A 23,540-nucleotide genomic window follows, 5' to 3' on the forward strand; every position below is an offset into this window, starting at 1 on the left:
GACACACGCTCGCAAATAATCATCAGAACAACAATAAAGTACACTATATCCTATAATAATAATAATAATGAAAATAGAAAAGTGGCTGGGCTTCATATCGCACAGAAGCCCGAACCACAAGCAGACGTGACAAAGACAAACTTTTAAGTACTTTACTTTTAGAAAGTGAATCACGTATGTGTGTGAGTTACACAGCACAGCCTGACAGCACACGATATAAATATCATATTTAATAATAATGATAGAATAATATATTTGAATTGAAGATTGTTTATGGGTTAGGCATGCTTTTCCTACCTGTTTTTATTGTCGGAATAACAAGTCATTATGATGTCTTTGAAATTATTTTAGACTTTCAAATGAAATGTAATTAAACTACTAAATAGGAACTTGTGCTGTAAAATAAAACACCCATCTATTAACTTATTGCCTGCCCATGAAAACAATAGACCAATAGTCCAATTAATTTAAACTGGACGTCCCGGTTGTGATTGTGTGTAACCCTTTAACACCGAACATGCCGGTGGCGGCAAAATGACGCATGTGATCTTTGAAGCCTCGCTCATATTTTTCTATCATATGCATCATATCCATCTTCATGTCAATGGTAAGCATCACCTTTTTCCTTTTTTTCACCACCTGCACTAACATTGTTGGAACTCATGTTGATTTCTCTCACAAGAAAATATGCCGTACGTCTGTTTTGCGGGAAAACAAAGAGTCTAGTTCACTTTTCAATCTTTGTTTCTCACCAAACCCACTCAGGTCATGCACCTCACAACTGTATAAAATCGTGGTAGTAACCCACCAATGGGAGCGTCGCGTTGCCGTATCGAACGCACCAATAGCAGTGTCGCGTTGCCATAACGAACGCACCAATGGGAGTGTCATGCTGCGGCGCTGACGGTAGTCCTAGTGACACTACATTACGTTTCTGTTGAATTTTATTTTGTGCGCTGATCGATTTTTTTGTGCAAGCAGTGCACGATTGCACACGCGCGCAGCTTAGAAGGAACATTGCCTCCAAACCCTTTTTGTGTTAGATGATATATACAGTGGGGCAAATAAGTATTTAGTCAACCACCAATTGTGCAAGTTCTCCTATTTGAAAAGATTAGAGAGGCCTGTAATTGTCAACATGGGCAAACCTCAACCATGAGAGACAGAATGTGAAAAAAAAAAAACAGAAAATCCCATTGTTTGATTTTTAAAGAATCGTTTTCCAAATTAGAGTGGAAAATAAGTATTTGGTCACCTACAAACAAGCAAGATTTCTGGCTGTCAAAGAGGTCTAACTTCTAACGAGGTCTAACGAGGCTCCACTCGTTACCTGTATTAATGGCACCTGTTTTAACTCATTATCGGTATAAAAGACACCTGTCCACAATGTCAGTCAGTCACACTCCAAACTCCACTATGGCCAAGACCAAAGAGCTGTCCAAGGACACCAGAGACAAAATTGTAGCCCTGCACCAGGCTGGGAAGACTGAATCTGCAATAGGTAAAACGCTTGGTGTAAAGAAATCAACTGCGGGAGCAATTATTAGAAAATGGAAGACATACTGTACAAGACCACTGATAATCTCCCTCGATCTGGGGCTCCATGCAAGATCTCACCCCGTGGCGTCAAAATGATAACAAGAACGTTGAGCAAAAATCCCAGAACCACACGGGGGGACCTAGTGAATGACCTACAGAGAGCTGGGACCACAGTAACAAAGGCTACTATCAGTAACACAACGCACCGCCAGGGACTCAAATCCTGCACTGCCAGACGTGTCCCCCTGCTGAAGAAAGTACACCTCCAGGCCCATCTGCGGTTCGCTAGAGAGCATTTGGATAATCCAGAAGAGGACTGGGAGAATGTGTTATGTTCAGATGAAACCAAAATCGAACTTTTTGGTTGAAACACAGGTTCTTGCGTTTGGAGAAGAAAGAATACATTTCATCTGAAGAACACCATACCCACTGTGAAGCATGGGGGTGGCAACATCATGCTTTGGGGCTGTTTATCTGCAAAGGGACCAGGTCGACTGATCTGTGTAAAGGAAAGAATGAATGGGGCCATGTGTTGAGAGATTTTGAGTGAAAATCTCCTTCCATCAGCGAGGGCATTGAAGATGAGACGTGGCTGGGTCTTTCAGCATGACAATGATCCCAAACACACAGCCAGGGCAACAAAGGAGTGGCTTTGTAAGAAGCATTTCAAGGTCCTGGAGTGGCCTAGCCAGTCTCCAGATCTCAACTCCATAGAAAATCTGTGGAGGGAGTTGTAATTGCGCGAAGGAGCTTTGCCTCCAAACCCTTTTTGTGGTAGATGATATATATTTTTGTGTTAGATATATATCTTTGCATTACATAAATATATATAAATATAAATATATATATATATATATATATATATATATATATATATATATATATATATATATATATATATATATATATATATATATATATATATATACACGGCGGAAAACACACAGATGACTTGAAGTTCCACTCTGAGACCCCCAATTTGGCCAAATTTCAAAGGTGTCCGATATGCACGAGTGATACATCATTGGAAAGCTTATAATCTCAATTTTCTGGGGGAAGACAATTTTTGAACAGGAGGGCATTTAAAAAAAAAAATTTTTTTTAAACAGCAAAACCCTATCTGGAGGTGAGAGCATGCGAGAGCAGAATTAAAGACGCCATGATTTTAACAAGATATTATCGCTTACTTACCTTGTTTCGATCCAAAAACTCCATGTAGCATGTATCACTGAGTGTCAAGACAGAGCTGTAAATGGTCATAGCTGGATTTTGGGGGGATTTTATGGGTGAAACATGGTAATATAACAAGGGTCGTGATGCAGAAATCGCAGACATCAAGGAGTGGTTGAGACTTTTTCATATATTTACCCTTTGAAACTTTTTTTTTTTAATTAAATTTTTCTTTTTTTGGATCGTTTATTTATCATCTAACATAACAGAGAAAATGCGACAATAACGGAAAAAAAAAATACAATTAAGCGATAGTTATGAGGTAGATATCCGTGATTTTTTTACAGACACCATTTTTTTTCATTGTGACATAATTTGTTTAAAAGTTGAAAATATGCGAGCGAATAATTTTTTTAAGTCGTTTTTTTTTTCTTTTTGTAAACCAAATATTATCAATTAATGATTCAAAGCTAAAAATGACAGACATTTTGAATAATACATATGATTAATTACCTTCGTTCTGTGGCTGGGTTGAAACAAAAGTGGTTGTGCGAGGTCTGTAAACGGGGGTTTCCAGGGTAAAACGGACAAATTAAAAATAGTTCGGGGGCTTAATGCGCCATGAATCTGCTATGGCAGCATATAGACATATTGTTCTATCAACCACAACAGTTCCTTTTGCTTAAAATACAGCAATTTATTTTAAAGAAGGGTGCAAGAGCAGAAACTGCTTTTTCAGCCTTGTCTGTGTTTTCTGCTATATATATATATATATATATATATGTGTGTGTATATATATATATATATGTGTATATATATATATATATATATATGTGTATATATATATATATATATATATATATATATATATATATATATATATATATATATTAGGGCTGTCAAACGATTAAAATTTTTAATCGAGTTAATTACAGCTTAAAAATTAATTAATCTTAATTAATCGCAATTAATCGCAATTCAAACCATCTATAAAATATGCCATATTTTTATGAAAATTATATATATATTCTGTAAAATAAATGGAATGGAAAGATAAGACACAAGATGAATATATACATTCAACATGCGGTACATAAAGACTGTAGTGGGCATTTCACTCTACTGTCATTTAAATCTGTCTATGCTGTCCTCACTCCGAAGCGTCTACTTTTTCCAAAGCTAGACAGCTAGTGAACGACGCCTTAATAATCAGACTTCTTCCTTTTTCATCTGATTTATTAATAAAAAGGCCTCAAACCATTGTCCTCTTTAGACCGTTGTAAAACTACAAAAAAAATAGTACACAAGCATTGCATTAGCAACAACGTTAGCTTAGCACGCTATACAGGTTCACTAAACATAAACAAAAAGCGTCTCATACAAAAAATAGAACATTTCGCTTACTAACATAATATGTACATTCTTTACAACAACCATATTTACGGACAAATCTTGTCCAAGGATCATATAAGCACAACATTACAACGTAGGCGTCAGCCCGAGACGTGTGCAGCCATATTGAACTGGCAAGACAACAATAAACCATGTCGCAAAGCGACCACAAGAGTTCGCTGTTAGACAGCACAAAAAGGCAGAATACTGTATATATATATATATATATATATATATATATTCACTATTTTGCACTGTTGGTCTACTGCAGGGGTGTCCAAACGTTTTGCAAAGGGGGCCAGATTTGGTGTGGTAAAAATGTGGGAGGCCGACCTTGGCTGACGTCCTTTACGTAGAACAATACATTTAAGCAAATTTCAGCAAGCCATTCTGTGTGTCACATTTGCTTTACCATTATTTCTTTAATTAATCATTTCAACAGTCTCGAAACTAGCCTTTGTGGCGTTCTCTTTCGACTCTCGGGCGCTTACGAAAGACTGCTACTGTGAAATTAAACTAGCTTCAAGTTGCTTCAGTTTCTCGCTGCCTACCTTCCCTGTAATCTTGTCGTACATGTCAGCGTGTGTTGTTTGGTAATATCGCCTCACACTGAACTCTTTAAAAACAGCGACTGTCTCTTTGCAAATGAGGCGACACAGTTGTTGCGAATTTTAGTGAAGAAATAGTCCAATTTCCACCTATCCTTCAATCGCGGTCAACTTTCTTTTTTTTTTTTTTTAAGTTTGTAGCCATTTTAAAAAATTGGAATAAAGGGTCACACGGGGTAATGTTGCTGAGAGTGCTGCTGCCTTTTAGTTGGTAAATAAGGAGCAGCATTTAGAGTGTAAGCTACTTCATATGTTGGTAGAAGTACTGCTGACCAATTTATTAAGTCTGTGTGCGGACCAGAAGTTATTGATTTTATGACAGAGGCTGGAAATTTGACCACGGGCCGTATTTGGCCCTCGGGCCGGACTTTGGACATGTCTGGTCTACTGTATATAACCTGTTTTGACCATAGTATGTGTAAATGCCAAAAATGCCCATAACGATACCTGCGTTGAATTTTCAAATATAAAACCATTCCGTCTCATTTTTTTCTGATGAATGTTTATCCTAACAAGTTGAATAAATATTAACAAGCTTCAAAATGGTCCGGTGACCATGTTTGGTTATCAATGGAACATCAATATTACAAATTTTGACAAAAGGTTTTTGGGATTTTTAAAATCTTTTTGGGTTCAAAATGTTGATTATAATTGGTCACTGAAGAAAACAACAGTTTGAACATGAAGGTTATGCTGTCCTTAAAAAAGGGACCCAACCAGGCTGTTGTAAACAATATGTTCTTTGAAATATAAAGGCAACATCAAAGGCATGCAAATTTGGACAAAATAGGCTCAGGTGTAAAGGGTTTTAATGTTTTAGTGCCATTTACGACACTAGAATAATTGCTGCAGGCCTCTCCAGTCAAAATGAAATGGACGTCTAATGCAGTCAATGGCAGCCAATGACTTAAATGACTGCCCTATAAAGGGTTAAACACTGTAATGTCTACAAAATCTATCACACATTGTAGCGGAGAAGTCAAGTCATCAAGCTTTATGCGTGCGTGTAGTAGACAAAGGATTGACACATGAATGCAGAGGTTGGAGGTGCCCACTCACCTGCTTGTGGTGGTGGTCGTAGGAGTTGATGTGGTTGTCAAACTGCTGGTGTCGCACGTATTGTTTGTCACACAGCTCGCAATACAGGCTGGGGGCGCCCTCGTCCTGTGCAGGTACAGATACACACAGAAAGTCACTCATTATTGTGAGCATATTGGGATATGGAAAAAGTCACGTTGCAATGACGGTGACTCACACATTGTTTGGATGGAGAAATAAAAATAACAAGCTGAGAGTCAAACAACTCAAATCATGTGACTACAATGGTTGCTGTGTGTGAAAACGACCTCATATATGCTGAAATATTGGTCTAAATATAGCTGATAGAAATTTTGTTTTATTTGACATCACGTCTTCATATTTTGTGTTATAGTTGTCAGCTACTTGACGGACGGGGAAATTAGACAGCCTCTCTTTTGTCTTTTCCAAGCAGCGTCTGAGTTTCAAGAGAAAAGTTCAAACCCACACAACAGCGACTTGTTTTCATTTTTACCTTTAAAAAGCCACATTTATTACCTGCTGGGAGAAATGCACTTAAAAGCTTTTTGAATACCTTTTTACAGCCTTTTTGTGCCATTACATAAAGCATCACGTCATTAATATTCATCCACTTTCGCTTCAACTTCAATCTGTGATTTCATTTCACTTTAGTTACTATGACGACAAATGTCGCCGTCAGACTTCAAAAAAAGCACATGTCGCAAACATGTCCTGTTGTGTGACCATTTGCTCCATCTGCCGATTGTTTGTGTCGGCAAAACAACGTCGGGTGGGGCAGAATAATCATCACAAATGTGGTATATTGAAAGGGGGGATGTCATGCAAAATTGACTGTTTATTTTTTTAGCTTTTAATCATGTTATGTAGTCATTGCCTTGTTAAAAACATATCCAGAGTTGTTTTTGAACCATTCACTTGTTTGAGAAATTGTCGAATTTCTCCTGTCTGCCAGTGGGAGGTGCTGAAATGCTCAGTTCAGCATAACACCTCCTTTTATGCGTAGCACCTCCCCTGCTCTGACGTGTATGTTTGGATGCAAAGAAGGGCGTCCTCTTTTCAAACCCTTCGGACAACACACTTTGTCAAACTTTTTTATTTTTTTAAACAACCCATCTGCTATGTCTGTGCAAGGCATTTTACTTGCTTCCGAAACAAAAGTTCATTTGATAGCAGACTGTTAAGCAAATTGTCGCTTCAAGTTAGTGCTATCTCAACTTTCAAGAGCAATCAAATGAAAACCGCACAGGTAAGCTGAAGTCATATTTTGCCTCACTTTGAAAACATTACTATATAACTACTAGGGTTGTTCCGATCATGTTTTTTTGCTCCCGATCCGATCCCGATCGTTTTAGTTTGAGTATCTGCCAATCCCGATATTTCCCGATCCGATTGCTTTTTTCTGCTCCCGATTCAATTCCAATCATTCCCGATAATTTTTCCCGATCATATACATTTTGGCAATGCATTAAGGAAAAAATGAATAAAACACAGACGAATATATACATTCAACATACAGTACATAAGTACTGTATTTGTTTATTATGACAATAAATCCTCAAGATGGCATTTACATTATTAACATTCTTTCTGTGAGAGGGATCTACGGATAGAAAGACTTGTGACTTAGTATTTGGGGCTAAATATTGCCATCTAGTGTATTTGTTGAGCTTTCAGTAAATGATACTGCAGCCATGCCCCAATGCATGATGGGAAGTGGAACCATGATGGGAAGTGGAACCATGACTGTACGTCGTGCTACCAATGGATATATCTTCTCTGCTTCGGGACATGACTTAAGGTGTTAAGACAAAGATCAATTGTCACCTTGCTTCCCCACATTGCTTCCCATGATATTTCTAATCATAGGGAGAGGGAATGCAAGGCTTTAGCCAATTGAAAAAAGGCTCCAAAGTCTGCCAAAATTCACTCTACTCATTCAGCGCTGCCTTTTATACTGCATCCATCTTCCCGTCAACTTTAACCATCTTCCCTGTCCCTGCTGAAGAAAAGCAGGCCCAAACCATGATGCTGCCACCACCATGTTTGACAGTGGGGATGGTGTGTTCAGGGTGATGAGCTGTGTTGCTTTTACGCCAAACATATCGTTTTGCATTGTGGCCAAAAAGTTCAATTTTGGTTTCATCTGACCAGAGCACCTTCTTCCACATGTTTGGTGTGTCTCCCAGGTGGCTTGTGGCAAACTTTAAACGAGACTTTTTATGGATATCTTTGAGAAATGGCTTTCTTCTTGCCACTCTTCCATAAAGGCCAGATTTGTGCAGTGTATGACTGGTTGTTGTCCTATGGACAGACTCTCCCACCTCAGCTGTAGATCTCTGCAGTTCATCCAGAGTGATCATGGGCCTCTTGGCTGCATCTCTGATCAGTTTTCTCCTTGTTTGAGAAGAAAGTTTGGAAGGACGGCCGGGTCTTGGTAGATTTGCAGTGGTCTGATGCTCCTTCCATTTCAATATGATGGCTTGTACAGTGCTCCTTGAGATGTTTAAAGCTTGGGAAATCTTTTTGTATCCAAATCCGGCTTTAAACTTCTCCACAACAGTATCTCGGACCTGCTTGGTGTGTTCCTTGGTTTTCATAATGCTCTCTGCACTTTAAACAGAACCCTGAGACTATCACAGAGCAGGTGCATTTATACGGAGACTTGATTACACATAGGTGGATTCTATTTATCATCATCGGTCATTTAGGACAACGTTGGATCATTCAGAGATCCTCACTGAACTTCTGGAGTGAGTTTGCTGCACTGAAAGTAAAGGGGCCGAATAATATTGCACGCCCCACTTTTCAGTTTTTTATTTGTTAAAAAAGTTTAAATTATCCAATAAATGTTGTTCCACTTCACGATTGTGTCCCACTTGTTGTTGATTCTTGACAAAAAAATTAAATTTCATATCTTTATGTTTGAAGCCTGAAATGTGGCGAAAGGTTGCAAGATTCAAGGGGGCCGAATACTTTTGCAAGGCACTGTATATACAGGATATACTGTATGTATATATTTTCCCCAAGTGGAAGCTTCCATGATCCTAATAAATTTAATAATTAAAAAAAAAAAATATATATATATATATATATATATATATATTTTTTTTTTTTTTTTTTTAAAAGGCATGGCCGATATTTTTTTGCTGATTCCGATACTTTGAAAATGACGTGATCGGACCCGATCGGGACATCTCTAATTACTACCATTACTATTAGCAGAGGTGGGTAGAGTAGCCAAAAATCTTACTCAAGTAAGAGTAGCGTTACTTCAAAATCATATGACCAGTGTTGGGCACGTTACTTTAAAAAAGAAATTAGTTATAGTTACTCACTACTTCTTCCAAAAAGTAACTTAGTAACTGAATTACTGTATAGTAAAAGTAACTTGTTACCAGGGAAAGTAACTATTTCCATTGCTTTAAAAAGAAGTTGTTGTATGTCAAAGAATTAAAAATTTTCTGAGCAGTATTCGAGTCAGTTAAATAGAGAAGAACAGACAGGTAGTTGAGTTATAGAACCTTGTAATATTTATTGCACCTCACCAGCAACAGATTTATCCTACACTTGAAATGCAACAAAAATAAACAGATTTGAATTGCTTACCACAGATGTTGACAAAAGCTTTGCCCCGGGACGTAAATTACACTTCACATGCATGTTCCTTCCTTTCTTTAATTTTCTCAAAAATATTCCCCCGAAAACAAAAATAAGTCAGATGTGTGCTTTTGGAGAATGATATAGTGAAGGGGGCACCTTGGGAGAGGGGAGAAGGTTCTTAAAAGACAGAGTCCCATTTCCAGGCATTTGAAACAGTCAGGAATGCTGAGGCACTTTTCTATTAAGTTGTGTATGAAATATAGAGCGTTCATAAATCAACTTAAGGTAAATTGTAACTTGAATGTACTTTGGAATGATAGTGCATATATGCCTGAAAAATATGCAATACCCACTCTTTAAAGTATGCTCATACCGAGTCAATATTTATCACACTTGAGCTTTTCATTTGTGCATGTTTGAGTGATGGCGTCTCGATGGCCTCGCTGGTTAATGGACCCTTTAATCGCAACTATTGATCCACGATCAGAGTTTTGGAGTAAATGCACACAGGGCCAGTGGCTGATTTTATTTTTATTTCTGGTCTTTATTTCTTCGCTGTCAGACCTCCCAGTCAAAATTAATTGGACACCTATTGCTAAAGGTGTAAGTTTGGTCTTAATATTGGAAGGGACGATATAACAGCATAACCTGCATGTACACTTTTTGCTGGGGACGGGACATTAATAAGACCGAACATATTTGGTGAATGGGGGTCAGGGCTACATCTCACCAATACAAACCTAATTAATTGATGGGCTAAATGATTAATGCAAAATGAATCTGTATTGACCTATACTAACTTTCACACTGCAACGTCTTAATCTGATAATCTTTGTTAAATCTAGTCAAATAATTTTCTCCATCTTTTTTTGAGTGTTAAAGACTAGTTAACAGATTAATGCGAAGGATTCTTCCACTTACTTTAAGTAAATATTACTATTTGTTTGTATTGAGCCCATACATCTAAAGGTTGGTCATTTTTAACCTAAATCAAGAAAAAAAATCTTTCAAATAATGTTTTGAACAATATTCTTGAATTAAGAACATTTCTCACAAACAAGTTTTTCTTTTAAGATTAAATATACAAACTTTTTGCTTAAAATAAGTCTTGAACTTATTTTTAGCCAGCTGTTTTTCTTATTTCAAGAAATCTCAGTGCATAAAATCGACTTGAAGCACAGTAGCAAAATTAGTGGAGTGTCCGCGATCTCCACAACATTGACGTATTTTTACATTACTTACAGTGGCTGCTGCTGCTGTCGGAAAAAACATCTATTATCCCTCGTCTTTGAACGGGGCGGGGGAGGCAGCATGTTGTAATTCTGTTTGGCTGTGAATGGGTGTGTGTGTGTGTGGGGGGGGGTTCAAGTCATCAGCCGATCAAACGTGCATTTGAGAGGAAAAAATGGACTGGCACATTCAGCGAGTGAAAAGTGGTCAGTGTAAGTCTGAACATGATGAAAGTACTGTAATTCACTCATTGTATAAAGTTGGTGGGGATAATTTGAGCATCCTGAAAAGTTGGTAGTGTTATGTCCCTACCATCCCTATGCAAACCTACGGCGTTGCATATAGCCATCAATAGCGGGTATACCTATTAAAAAAGAAAAAGTTTGCAAGCCCATGGTCTAAATTCTCTCAAGACAAATTCCAGTACAGCAGGAAAGTACCCCCCGGATCATTACGGGAGCTGCCGTAATTCTATTAAGTCACGACTTATGTGGCATTATTCCATTAGATAAAGCAACATTAAGTCAGGACTTATGTGGCATTATTCTATTAGAAAGAGAAGCATTCCATTTGCATGATTCCGTCACAGGCAGCGGCTCTGAGCATTATGTCGTTCAAATGGCTGCTTGGCTGCATTAACCGCTCGCCAGGACTTTTCGGCGTCCATTAAAGTCCTCGCTTCAATTAAAACCCACTTGGGGATCAACTGTATGGATTGTTTTGTTTGCTCACAAATAGATTTGATTAAAGAATGCATGGACACTAAACAAAACAAGATCTTTTTACGTTTTATAGACCATGGAACACTGATTTTTGAGTTCAATGTTTAACAGTTTTTCTTGGGCTTGTTGATATTGCCAACGATTTTTGTAAAATAGGATTTTTCTATTTTTCTTTTTAACTGATAGTTTTAAATAATCTGCCATGAACACTTGAAGTAAATATTTACATATAATCAGCCTTTCTCTCACAAACAACACTTAATGTATATGAAATCGAATAAATAAAAAAATATATAATTTAGAATTTCATTTAAAGCCAAACCATGCAACTTTTCAGTTTTGGTCGATTTTAGCGACACCGGTGGACAAAATCGGTTGTGTTTTGCCTGAAGGAAGACTGTTTCCCATGAGGACCAGCGCACACCCGCATAGTGTTTTGAAATCATCAATCAATCTCTCGGTCGCCTGCAGATGGATTAAATGACATTTCTGTTTCCAGTGGCTGTGTGAAGGATAATTAGCAAAAAAAAAAAGGAATGAATCCAATTGTGGCTAAACAATAGCATATGATGGTTAGCAACCATGTGGGTGAGTGTGGCTAAAAAAAAAACGCCCCACCCGATCTCGTCAGCGTTGACGAGTTCAGTTGGGGGGCGGGGGGAGGGGGGGGGGGGTTCATACCAGACCAATGTTTATTGTTGAGTATCCTGGTAGCCTCCCTTTTTTCCCTCCTCGGACAAAACATTTTGTCTCTTTTGTTGCTCTGCCATCTTTGCAGAATTCGCGCAAAACATTCGCATCGACTTCTGTATAGACAAGTTTTCTGAGCGAAATATGGACGGTGCCATCTTGGAAAATTTCTGCTTCGAACTTCCGGTTTCTAAAAAAATCTCATGAGTTGCGGTTGAAGTTAGCAGTGTGTTGATGAAGTTAAAACTGCAAAATCAAGCCAGAGGACCAACAGAATCTCCAAAATTGGGATTCAGCACGACGTAGATAAGACAGATGAGATTGTATGATTGTTCTTATCACTTCATTGATCATTCGTGGACAAAATTATAACAATCTGTCAGCCTGTGTTGACGTTACGTATAGATTGATACGCCGGCCACTTTTGCCGAATGCTGAAGCACTGACACAGATTTTGTTGTTACAACGAAATACTACAAGGTATGTACATAAAAACAAAAATACTATATCATTCTTTTTTATTGCAGATATTGATTGCAATAAAACATTTGGACAACATGATTACATTTCTTGTTTTATTTAAAACGTCTGGTGCATGTGCAAAACAGATCAATAAATTACAATTTGTAAAATTATTAGAATAAATAGCATACGAGAATGTGATATCAGTCAGCAGAGCTCCGGAGCGGCTTGAGAGCCTCGCCAAACTTTGACCCGACATTACGCCTCGGCGGCCTACAGACAGGCTTTCTCCCGTTCTCCTCAGTAAGTCCAGCTCCAATAGCGTATCTAAAGTTGCTGCAGTTCAAAAGCTCGTAGATGGAATCGCGGGATCGAGCTGACGGTCAAGCCACCGTCTGTCCCAGCCTCTCCGCCACCCCGGGTAAAACTCACGTAGTCTCGATATATGTCCATAAATTTACAGTAAGTGTTGCTGTGAAACACATCAACTTATCTTCCCTTGCCTAATAGTGTTTTCCACCTGTAAACAAACAGAGATAAACTTGTAAAACTTGCATCTATACGTACTGATTAGCAACAAGCTAGCAGCAGATAGCATTTGTTGCAGCCACAGTAGTTGAAGTAAATAATATTAAAGATCATCATAATTACAACCATCATCTTAATCACAATATCATAGGCAACAAGTTGTTTCATGCGCAAGATTTTAGCGTAAGTATTTTTTGAGCAACGGACACATGTAAATGCAGTGATAGGACGAACATACCTTCCATAACTTTGTGGTGGCACGAGCTTGGTTCCACATCTGCCTTCATGAACATGTTGTCCTCCCCTGTCGTGATGACGGCAGATGGATGCGGTATTTTCAGTCTTTTTTAAGGGATTTTGATAAGTAATGTTACTCCAGCACCACTGTTGTTTTGGATGGAGAAATTCTAAAACGGTAGTTACTTGCAGGCATAAGGAAGTAAAGCGGAAGTACCCCGGAAACTTGTCTATAATGAATTGGGAAAGGGGGAAGTGACGTACGCCGTAAAGCAGTCAGCACATTTGTAGTTTTTTTTGAGTGGCAGGGTTCCTGCCACCTACCTCAAAGTTAATTAGTGTCAGTGAAAGCAATAAGACCCCTTCAAGATAAAAAAGCAGTTTTCATTCAACTAGTTGTGAGTCGACATATCATCACAAATGTTATGAAAATATTTTATAAAGGGTGAAAATTAACTTAGTTTTTCTTTAATGCAAGGGATGTATAAAAATAACAATGAATCAGCAAGGGCGTAGGTTTGCATAGGGACGGTAGGGACATAACACGACCAACTTTTAAGGATGCTCATATTGTCCCCACCAACCTTAATTGCATTGTACAGTGTAATGACTTCAGTCACATAGATAATTTAGATTCTCTTCCCATATGTTAAGATGTGTAAGAATAGAATTGCCATTACCATTATTAAGTGAATTATTTTCATTATGTTCAGACTTACATTTACCCCATTTTAATTGCTGAATGTGCCAGTCAGCCCCCCCTAAAACACATCTTTGATTGGCTGATGATTTGACCCCCACCCCACACACACACGCACGCAGCCCCGACACAGACAACATGCCGCCTTGTCCGCCCCCGTTGAAGAGGAGGTATATTAAAAGTTTGTTGTTTTGTTTTTTTCGTCTAGCAGCAGCAACTGTAAGTAATGTAAAAATGCTGTGGCGGTGGGGAACACACCACTAATTTTGCTATTGAAAGTCCGACCTGTATCAGAGTTAGCATAACATTAAACTGTGAACTTGCTAATTGGCTCGAGAAAGAAGCTGCTTAGAGGGACGTGTCTTCCTGTGTGTGTTTAGTTTTCTACTGTTAACAGTTAACGTTGATTAAACTGTGAGAAATGTAGTGAACCAAGGTTTACACTTTCTCCCCAATTTTCTTTTTTTTTTTTTTAATCTATGTGGTCTTAAAGCAGCTCAAAGGAGCTTTCATTTTTTGTTGAGTTTGGCTGTGCTTGTGGACAAAAGCAATAGTGTACTTCCTGAAGGAAGGCTCAATTATTATTTATTTTTTTAATTCCAAGACTGAGAAGGTTTTTCAGTTATATTTTATTTACCGGTATTTAGACAGACAATATTGAGTGGTCTTAAGACAAAGGTTTAATTTTTTTGCATTACTGGATAGTTAAGAGATTATTAAATTTGTATTTATTGGGTATGTTAATATAATTTATGTTCAAATATTGCAATTTAAATTTGCTAATCATTCGAAATATTGTTAATATTCGTGAGAAATGTATCCCTGACCCCCATTCAGTAATCTGGTTACGGTAGTTTGTTCTTACTAATGGTCATATTAATGTCCCATCCCTAGCGAAAAGTGTACATGCAGGTTGTGCTGTTAGATCTTCCCTAACAATGTTGAGACCAAACCTACACTCTTGTGAATCATGGTCTTTCGGGGCGGGGTATGCAAGATAAAAATAAATAAATAAATGATAATAAAGACACCCTAGATTTTTAGAACTGCTTCATTTTCTTGTTAACATTACTTGTTCTTGCCCTGGACCTGGTTGTGTGTGCCCCATGGTCACTGAGAGGCTGTGTGGCGCTTCACAGAGGAGTAGGCTATATACTGACAGTAACGGAGTATTAGAAGGAGAGATCGGTCAATATAACTTGTTTTTGCCAGCATACAAATAACAAATGCCCGTGAGTGTTGTTATATTTCTTGTCGATTAATGTTCTCAAGGCGATTGTGTGCGTGAATATTCATTGTTTTGAGAGCTAATTACTGTGACGTGATGCTAATTTCAGTTAGTGCGAGAATAGCGTCTTCAATTGTATATGAGCATTAAGCCAACGGGCTTACGGGAACAAAGGAATGCAAAGTCTATTTGTTATTTCAAGTCACAGTATGTGTAGTTTTCTTCATGTTTGTTTATTTTTTGCAGTTTAGCTCAAGTGGCGTGTCATAAACGGCTTGAAAACCTGATCACCGAAATTGACATTTCTCAATCGACACGAAGGCCGATCAAAAACTCAGCTGCAGTTACTGTGCAGCAACCCAGGCACGTTTGCAAAAAGTCAAGATATCACTACCGCCTAAAAGTAGCATCTTTGGATGTCCGTATTCGCATTCTTGACTTGTTTTGTGTCCAGTTCTAATCATGGTAAACAATCGTCTCCTCAAGGGACCTTCATCATGGATTTAAGTTGACTAACACCAAGCAGGAAACTTTAATGTAAGCCAAACTTTTTTGCCAGTGCTGTGATTTAATGAGCACGGTTTGCTGTGTTAGAGGAGAAAAATGTATTTAATAATGCATTTGAACAGTTTTCTGGAACAATCTCCATCCAAAGTGACCTGAAACTTGACTCCAAACATTCCCTTCGCGTCTGATGCCTCAACCTCATCTAATAACTCACTCGTGTTTTGTTTTGCACTTTGATGCCCCGTGTTAGCGCTTAGCGCTCACTTGGCTCCCCTGTTTGTGCCAGAAAATAAAAACAGGGAAGAGGATGAATGAGTACTCATGTTTTTTAGCCAATTAGCTGCTTTCTGAGTGAAACGTAGCTGACGACCAAAGCTTTCGACTACTTTGTGAGCTACAAAATGACTTTATCAGGCAAATCTCTTTACAGTGAATCCCCGTTTCAAGTGTTTTACACTGAACTCCATTAGATGAATATTTACAGCATTTCAAAACCAATTATCTTGTTTTGTTCAAGTCTGTATTTCGCCTAACTTGGTGCCTTCAAGCTCAATTTTATATGCAAAAATAATCTAAGAAAGCAAATAAACGATAGGTTTATTAAGCAGTTCGATTGTGCGTTCACACTGGTTGCAAACTACACTATTCATACCAGTGATTACATACCGTAATTAATTTTTTTACTATAAGGGGCACTAAACTATAAGCCGCCACCCACCAAATTTGACACAAAAACGGCATTTGTTCATAGATAAGCCGCACTGGACTAAAAGCAGCAGCTGTCCTAACTGTATTATGGGATATTTACACCAAAAGCTATTAACTGGTAACTCCTTATTTGACAGCGGCGTCATAATACTGTCATAAGACCAAATGACCCACCATGAAGTAATTGGCTGCAAAGCTTCATTGCTTCAAGAAGCTTCATTTGGCCATCACTGATAGATAGAAAACCTCTGTTGGCACCTGCTGTCGACATTGTTGTCGCCCAACATGCCTCCTAGCATGCATTGCAGTGCTACAAATATAAATAACACTCAAAATGGATGTTCTGTGCTAATGATTTCTTCAGTTACTTTTCCAATTGTTTAATTAATTGCTGGTTATGGTATTTGGTAATCATTTATTTGACAGTGGCGCCATAAGACTGTCATTACATAATCATAATTATGACATGACACTGCAATGAGCATTTATGAATGCTTATAACAGATGTCATTTAGTGTCATCCTGTAAATCAGGGGTCCCCAAATTACAGCCCGTAGTTTTGTTTTTTTTTCCCCCCATTTTTTTTTTTTTTTTCAATAGTGTTATTTATTTCTTGGCTTTTTTCTGTGAAGAACCCAGACAGGGTTATTTGGTTATTATCTATTTAATAGTGTTAGTATTATCTATTATTGTATTGTATTCTATTCTATTATATTATATTATGTTTTATTATATATACTTTTGTTCCGTGAAGAATCCAGAGAGGGGTTATTTGATTGTGGCTTTCTGAAAAACTATACATTTTTACATTTAGGCACTCCTGCCATCGTCACACATTTTCTGTTACAAACTGACTCCGGCCCCTCATAAGAGAAGGGAAGGGTTATGTGGCCCTCACAGGAAAAAGTTTGGGGACCCCTGCTGTAAATTATCTAACTTTCGGATGGATGTAAAAATCCGAGCTGGATATAAATGGAGTTAGTGACATAATTTGCCCGATTACACTTAATGACATGTGTCATAAGCCTTCAGTAATGCTCATGATAGTGTCATGCCATAAATATGACGGTCTTATGACATTCTTGTGACGCCGCTGTCAAATAAAGTGTTACCTATTAAACCCAAATAAATCAACAAATAAACCGCACTGGACAATAAGCCGCACGGTTCAAAATGAGGGAAAAAAGTAGCGGCTTATAGTCTGAAAATTACGGTAAACAGTCATTGCAAATGCACAATCATTGAGCATATTTGTTTGACAAGATGAAATTCAGGCAATTACGCTCAAATTCACTTCAGTGGTTTTCTCCAGTTCAATTGGTCAAACTTGGGCGTCACGTCAATCACTTGTAAAGTGTATAGAATTACTAGATGTATTATAGTCAAGCTACTACGGAACAGTATGTTTAGTTAGTTGGGGAGCTCCAACACAAACAAAGCAAAACATTGACTAAGCGGTGGCACATGACTGGAAATTTTATTAATGTCAAATTGCCATTTATATCTGCACTTTGATTGGTTATTGCGATCCTAATGAGGGTAAGCGTATAGAAAATGTGTAACTATATGTTGATAGAAGAGCATCAGTGTTGCTATGTGACGTAGATACCAAACGTCACTCGAACGTCCAGCAGCAAGACTGAGTCAACCTTGGCGAGCATATGGCCAGCAAAGCTGTTCACGCTCCCGCCATCCGCCTGGTCACGGGAAACGCCGACTGCGCACCCCTCAGGGAATGCGCGTGCCAAAAATGAGCCGTAACACAAGACGGGAATACAGCATACAACAACTCCACTGATTGCCTTCTCGTCTGATCTTCATCTTTTCCTTTTGGCTTTTCCCTTCAGGAAATGCATAAGGGGTCGCCACAGCGAATAAATACAGTAAAATGTCTGTGCATGTTAAAATAGCTATTATTTGAAGGTTTATAATTATATAATTCCCGTAATCTCTATGTTAACAAGGTGACAGGTCCACTTTAACGGAATCGCTACCAGATCCAGTTAAATGGATTGGACATTTTCCCACTTTTCTATATGGCGGGGCCCAGGGCGGGGCCTCCTCATTGTCTTGGCTGTTGGTTGTTGGGTGGGAGGGTCGGTGCTCCAGTCCCGGGCCGTCCCGTGGCAGCCTCTCCGCGTTCTCCTGCTCCTGCCTTCCTCCCTCTTTTCTATCCGGGCATCCCCCTTGGGCCCTGGCGCGGATTGCCAGCTGGGCACCAGAGGGGTGTCGTCCCCTCCGGCTGGGGATCCTTCATGGGCCTAGAGGGTCGTGGGGATCCGGTTGGAGGGTTGCAGCAATGGCTGGTGGTCCTCGTAGGGGCCAGTGGCACAATGGTTAATAATGGTTAATGGGGTCGCGAATGAACCAGGGGACCGCCCTGGGTCCTGGGGGGATGACAGTGGCCGCTTCGCCGAAACTGCGGGAGGAGGGGTGGGCTGCACTCACTCCCCCCCAATGGCGTACCGCACGCATGCTATTTTAAGACCGTGACGTCGCATCTTAAAGCGGAAGTAAGGCCAAAGCGGGACATTATAGACCTGCCCTCGCATAGAAATAACGTAATTTGTGCCACTTTTCTCCGGTAATCATTCAAAAACGAACTTAGCGATCACGCATTGCTTTTTTGGTACTTGTAGAAACGACTCTAGGCAGTATGACACATGAAGGATGTTTTCTTCATACGTTTCCGGAAACCAAAAACTCGGGAGGAAAAAATGTGAAGACCGAATCAACTTGCGCGGACTTTAACACCAGCTCGGTGAATCCATTCACATTTCATATGCAGTAAACATTTTGTTGAGTTGTCATGGGCTTTCAGAGGACAAAGAGGTAAACCATTTTTATATTTTTAACTTGTTTTTTTAGCGTAACTTTGTGCGGTACTGCTTCTGTCTGACAATGAATGAGCTGAAAAGAATTACAATGGTATTTGACTGCCACTGTTACCATTTCTGTTTTATATATTATATATATATATATATATATATATATATATATATATATATATATATATATATATATATATATATATATATATATATATATATAAAACTTTAGTAAGGGGGAAGTGTAAATAAATTAAGATTTGTTATCAATGAAAAAATTAAAAGTGTTTGCGATCGCTACACAAAGCTAACTAAATTACTGCCAAGAACGGTAAGAGTCGTAGGACAACCAGAGGATATATAAGAAAGACAGGGCTGAGGGTAAAGGATAGCTTGTTGAAACAGGAGAATGTCATTGTCAGTCGCGTCGATAAAAAAAGCTAAGGCTATGCTTAGGTCGGCTAGTTTTTTTCGTCTTTTTCAGCCTTCGACACTCAAGCCATCTCTTTAATTGAACATTTTTATGTTCTTCCACATCTTTGCCAGTGAATTTGGCACCAGGCACATCATTTTCGGAGAGAATTGGTAGGTTTAGCTCTGTAAACATCTCCTTCGTACACGATTTCCATTCATTTCCTATTAGGGACAACCGGTGGCTTGTCCCTACTTAGCAACAGTAGCTAATGTCATGAATATTAATGAACGGAAGTAACGTATTGCTTGCCGTACGCCATTGGCTGGGGTTGTGCCTGGGCACTGGGGCGGTCCCCGTGCAGCATTTCCACATTTCTGTACAACTATCACATGTCTGAGTGGGTTCACTAATGACTGGGTGCAATTAGACACAGTCAGGTGTAAAGATGGTTGGTGCCAGGATTAGCGATCAGTTAGCATACATAACATACAGTATCCACACTTACAGGTCATTTATATAATACTGGATTCCCCACCTCACAATGCTTAATTGTGTACCCTTCACCCCACCTAATTACGTACATCTCATTTTGACTTACCTCCCCTCCTTTTTCTCCTTGTTTATAGCCCCCCCACCCCTCACCCCCGCCCACACGGTGTCCACGGGTAAATATAACTAGCTAATGTTAGCACCACAATGCTCATAGGAAGCATAGGTGTGTAACAATAATATTTCTTTTTGTTTGTTGTTCTCCTCTTCTGTCCGCCTCTCTCCTTTCTGTCCCCCCATAACCCCCTTCCTGCCCGCTGCTTTCTCCTAATAAACAAAAAACAATGGGAGTATATCAAACTCGCATGTGATACATTAAAACTGTTCAGACCATAAGGATACTCAGATTCCCATTCTCCGTGTCTAACCGCCTGAACAGGATAGATTAAAAATAAATAAATAAATAAAATAAATGGATTGGATATCTATCACTGGCAATGGTGGGCAGTAAATTAATACATTTTAATGTTTTTGATACAGTTTCATTGTGTTTAAAAGTGCCGCGTGTACACACTTGATTGAGACCTGAAGCGTCCTTCTGGAAAAAGTCATACACCCTCATAAATTTGCACAGCCGACATTTGCGAGAGTAACTTAACGGCAAGCATTTCACGACTCATTTGTGTGAGCGCGTGTGAATAGGAGGAACACTGAGGCGACAAAGAGATAAAAACTAATGATAGAGACGAGAGGAGAGGCAGAGGAAGTGAAAATAAAAGAAAAGAACGCAGGGAGGAGTAATGTCGCGTGAACAGCATCCTTGCCATTTTCTCACACCCCTGACCCGCAATGTCTCACGTCGTTAGTCATTTTAATGCAAGACAAGCAGCCAAAAATCCTCCACAGCGCCATCTAGTAGTATAAATTCATGCCAAAAAAGCAGAATCTGCTTTGAGATACCTTTTTAATCTAACATACTACGACTCAAGGGCGTAGGTTTGGTCTCATCATTGATAGGACGATATAACAGCATAACCTGCATGTACACTTTTTGCTGGGGACGGGACATTAATAAGACCGAAAAGATTATTGAACATGGCTACATTTCTCACGAATATAAGTCTAATTAATTGATAGGCTAAATAATCAAGGCAAAATACATCTACTTTATACTAACTTTCATATGTATTGATTCAGGTGATACACTGTTCCATTCAAACCTTTTGTTTTCAACAACTACTAAAGAAACAGTTTGAAAACTTCCAGTATAAATGGCTGGATTTAATTAGCAAATTTAGATTTCAATATTTGAACATAACTCAAATTATTTTAAAACACAGAATAAATACAAACTTGTTAATAATCTCTTAAATATCCAGGAATGCAAAAAAATAAACAGTTGCCTTAAGACCACTTAACATTGTTTAGAAATTAATATAACATATATATAATATATAATAAATATACATTAGAAATAACACAAAAAAACCCTCAGTCAGGGATAAAAATAAATAAATGAATAAATAAAATTCAGCCTTCCTTCAGGTAAGACACTACTGCTTTTGTCCACAAGCACAGCCAAACTCAACAAGAAAAAATGAAATCTCCCTTGGCCTGCTTTAAAACACATGAATAACATATAAATGAAAATTGGGGAGAAAGGGATAAACCTCGGTTCATTACATTTCTCACAGTTTAACGTTAACAGTAGAAAATACATACAGGAGGACACTTCTTTCTAAGCAGCTTCTTACTCAAGTTTTGCAGGTTAGCAAATTCACACAGTTTAATGTTATGCTAACGCTGATACAGGTCAGACTTTCAGTAGCAAAATTAGTGGTGTGTTCCCCACCCCACAACATTGACGTCTTTTTACATCAAATACATTGGCTGCAGCTGGTCGAAAAAAACCAAAACCTAATATCCCTCCCCTTCGAAGGAGGTGGAAGAGGCGGCATGGGGCTGTGAGTGCGTGTGTGTGTTTGTGTGTCATCAGCCAATCAAACGTGCATTTGAGGGGTAAAAAAAAGACTGGCACACTCAGCAATCAAAAGGGGTAAATGTAAGTCTTAACATAATGAAAAAAAATCACTTTATAATGGTAAGGTCAATTATATCCTTACAACATATGGGGAGACCATTTAAATTACCAATATAACTGAAGTCATGCAAACATGGTTGCTTAAAAGTTGGTAGGGACAATTTGAGCATCCTGAAAAGTTGGAAGTGTTATGTCCCTACCATCCCTATGCAAACCCACGCCCTTGCTACTACTGTCCCCTTAAATCAGCATTTAAAGGGACCAGGCTACTGCCACTTCCAATTTCAAGTCAGTACAGGTACTTGACTTTTAAATCACCTTTTTAGGCTCTTTCACAGCTACTGTATCTTTAATTTAACTTTGATACTGTCCTATTAAGTAGCTAACGTCTCTTAAAATGCACTGTTGTTTTCAACCAACATTTTCAGTAACATAGTCTACAGATACTGCCCCTTTAAATGACCTTTTTAGGACAGCACATATCTAATGTCTCATGAAGTCACCATTCAGGTTGCACTAACATACAGCTACTGCTCATCTTCTATGAAATGATACAGCTACTGTCTCTTTCTTTAGACCAACTTTAAAAGTAACATATAATACATATACAATCCTTGCAAATTACTTTTAAAGAAGCATACAACTACTTTCTATATACTACAATGTATTACATAGATTACATTCTCAAAACGCAATGTAGGGTACAACTACTGTCCCTTTAAATGAAATGCTACAGTAACGCTTCTGTCCATTTAAAGCAACACAAGGTAACTTTTCAACCTTCATAAAATGTTTTCATCACATTTGTGATACTATGTCAACTGACAAATATATTTGAATGACACCTCTTTTATATCTTGAGGAAATCTGTCTCGCTTTCACCGGTGCTAATTAACTTTAAGTAGGGTGGCAGGCACCCTGCCACACAAAAAAAAACTACAAATGTGCTGACTACATTACGGCATACGTCAATTCCCCCTTTTTCCATTTATTATATTGACGGAAGTCGATGTGAACGCTTTCGTGCAAATGCTGCAAAGATGGCTGAGCAACAAGAGGCAAAAAGTTTTGTCTGAGGAGGGAAAAAAGAGAGGCTACCAGGATAAACAGAATAAACATTGGCCCGACTTTCAATCGCTGGCGTGACGCAACCCCTCAACCGAACTCGAATTCGGGTGGGGTGGCGGGGTTAGCCACACTAAGCCACACGGTTGCTAACCGCAATATGCTATTGTTTAGCCACAACTGGATCCATTACCTTATTGCTATTCATCCTCCACGCAGCCGCAGGAAAGAAAAACATTTTTTTGTTTGTTTAATCCATCTGCAGGCGACCGGGAGATTGATTTTTTATTCACTGATGATTTTATGACACTGTTCGGGTGTG

At 38.7% G+C, this 23,540-nt stretch overlaps 1 protein-coding gene across 1 annotated transcript in view; it reads right to left on the reverse strand.

The window, feature by feature from the left end:
- The window catches only part of LOC130923191 (uncharacterized), a 117,158-nt gene that overhangs the window by 21,779 nt on the left and 71,839 nt on the right, over positions 1 to 23,540 (reverse strand). The window contains exon 2 of the mRNA XM_057848707.1: positions 5,769 to 5,873. Within this exon, the coding sequence (XP_057704690.1) occupies positions 5,769 to 5,873 (105 nt within the window). The remainder of the gene's footprint in view (positions 1 to 5,768; positions 5,874 to 23,540) is intronic.

This window comes from Corythoichthys intestinalis, chromosome 10, assembly GCF_030265065.1.
Source record: "Corythoichthys intestinalis isolate RoL2023-P3 chromosome 10, ASM3026506v1, whole genome shotgun sequence".
In the NCBI taxonomy this organism is placed as follows: domain Eukaryota; kingdom Metazoa; phylum Chordata; class Actinopteri; order Syngnathiformes; family Syngnathidae; genus Corythoichthys; species Corythoichthys intestinalis.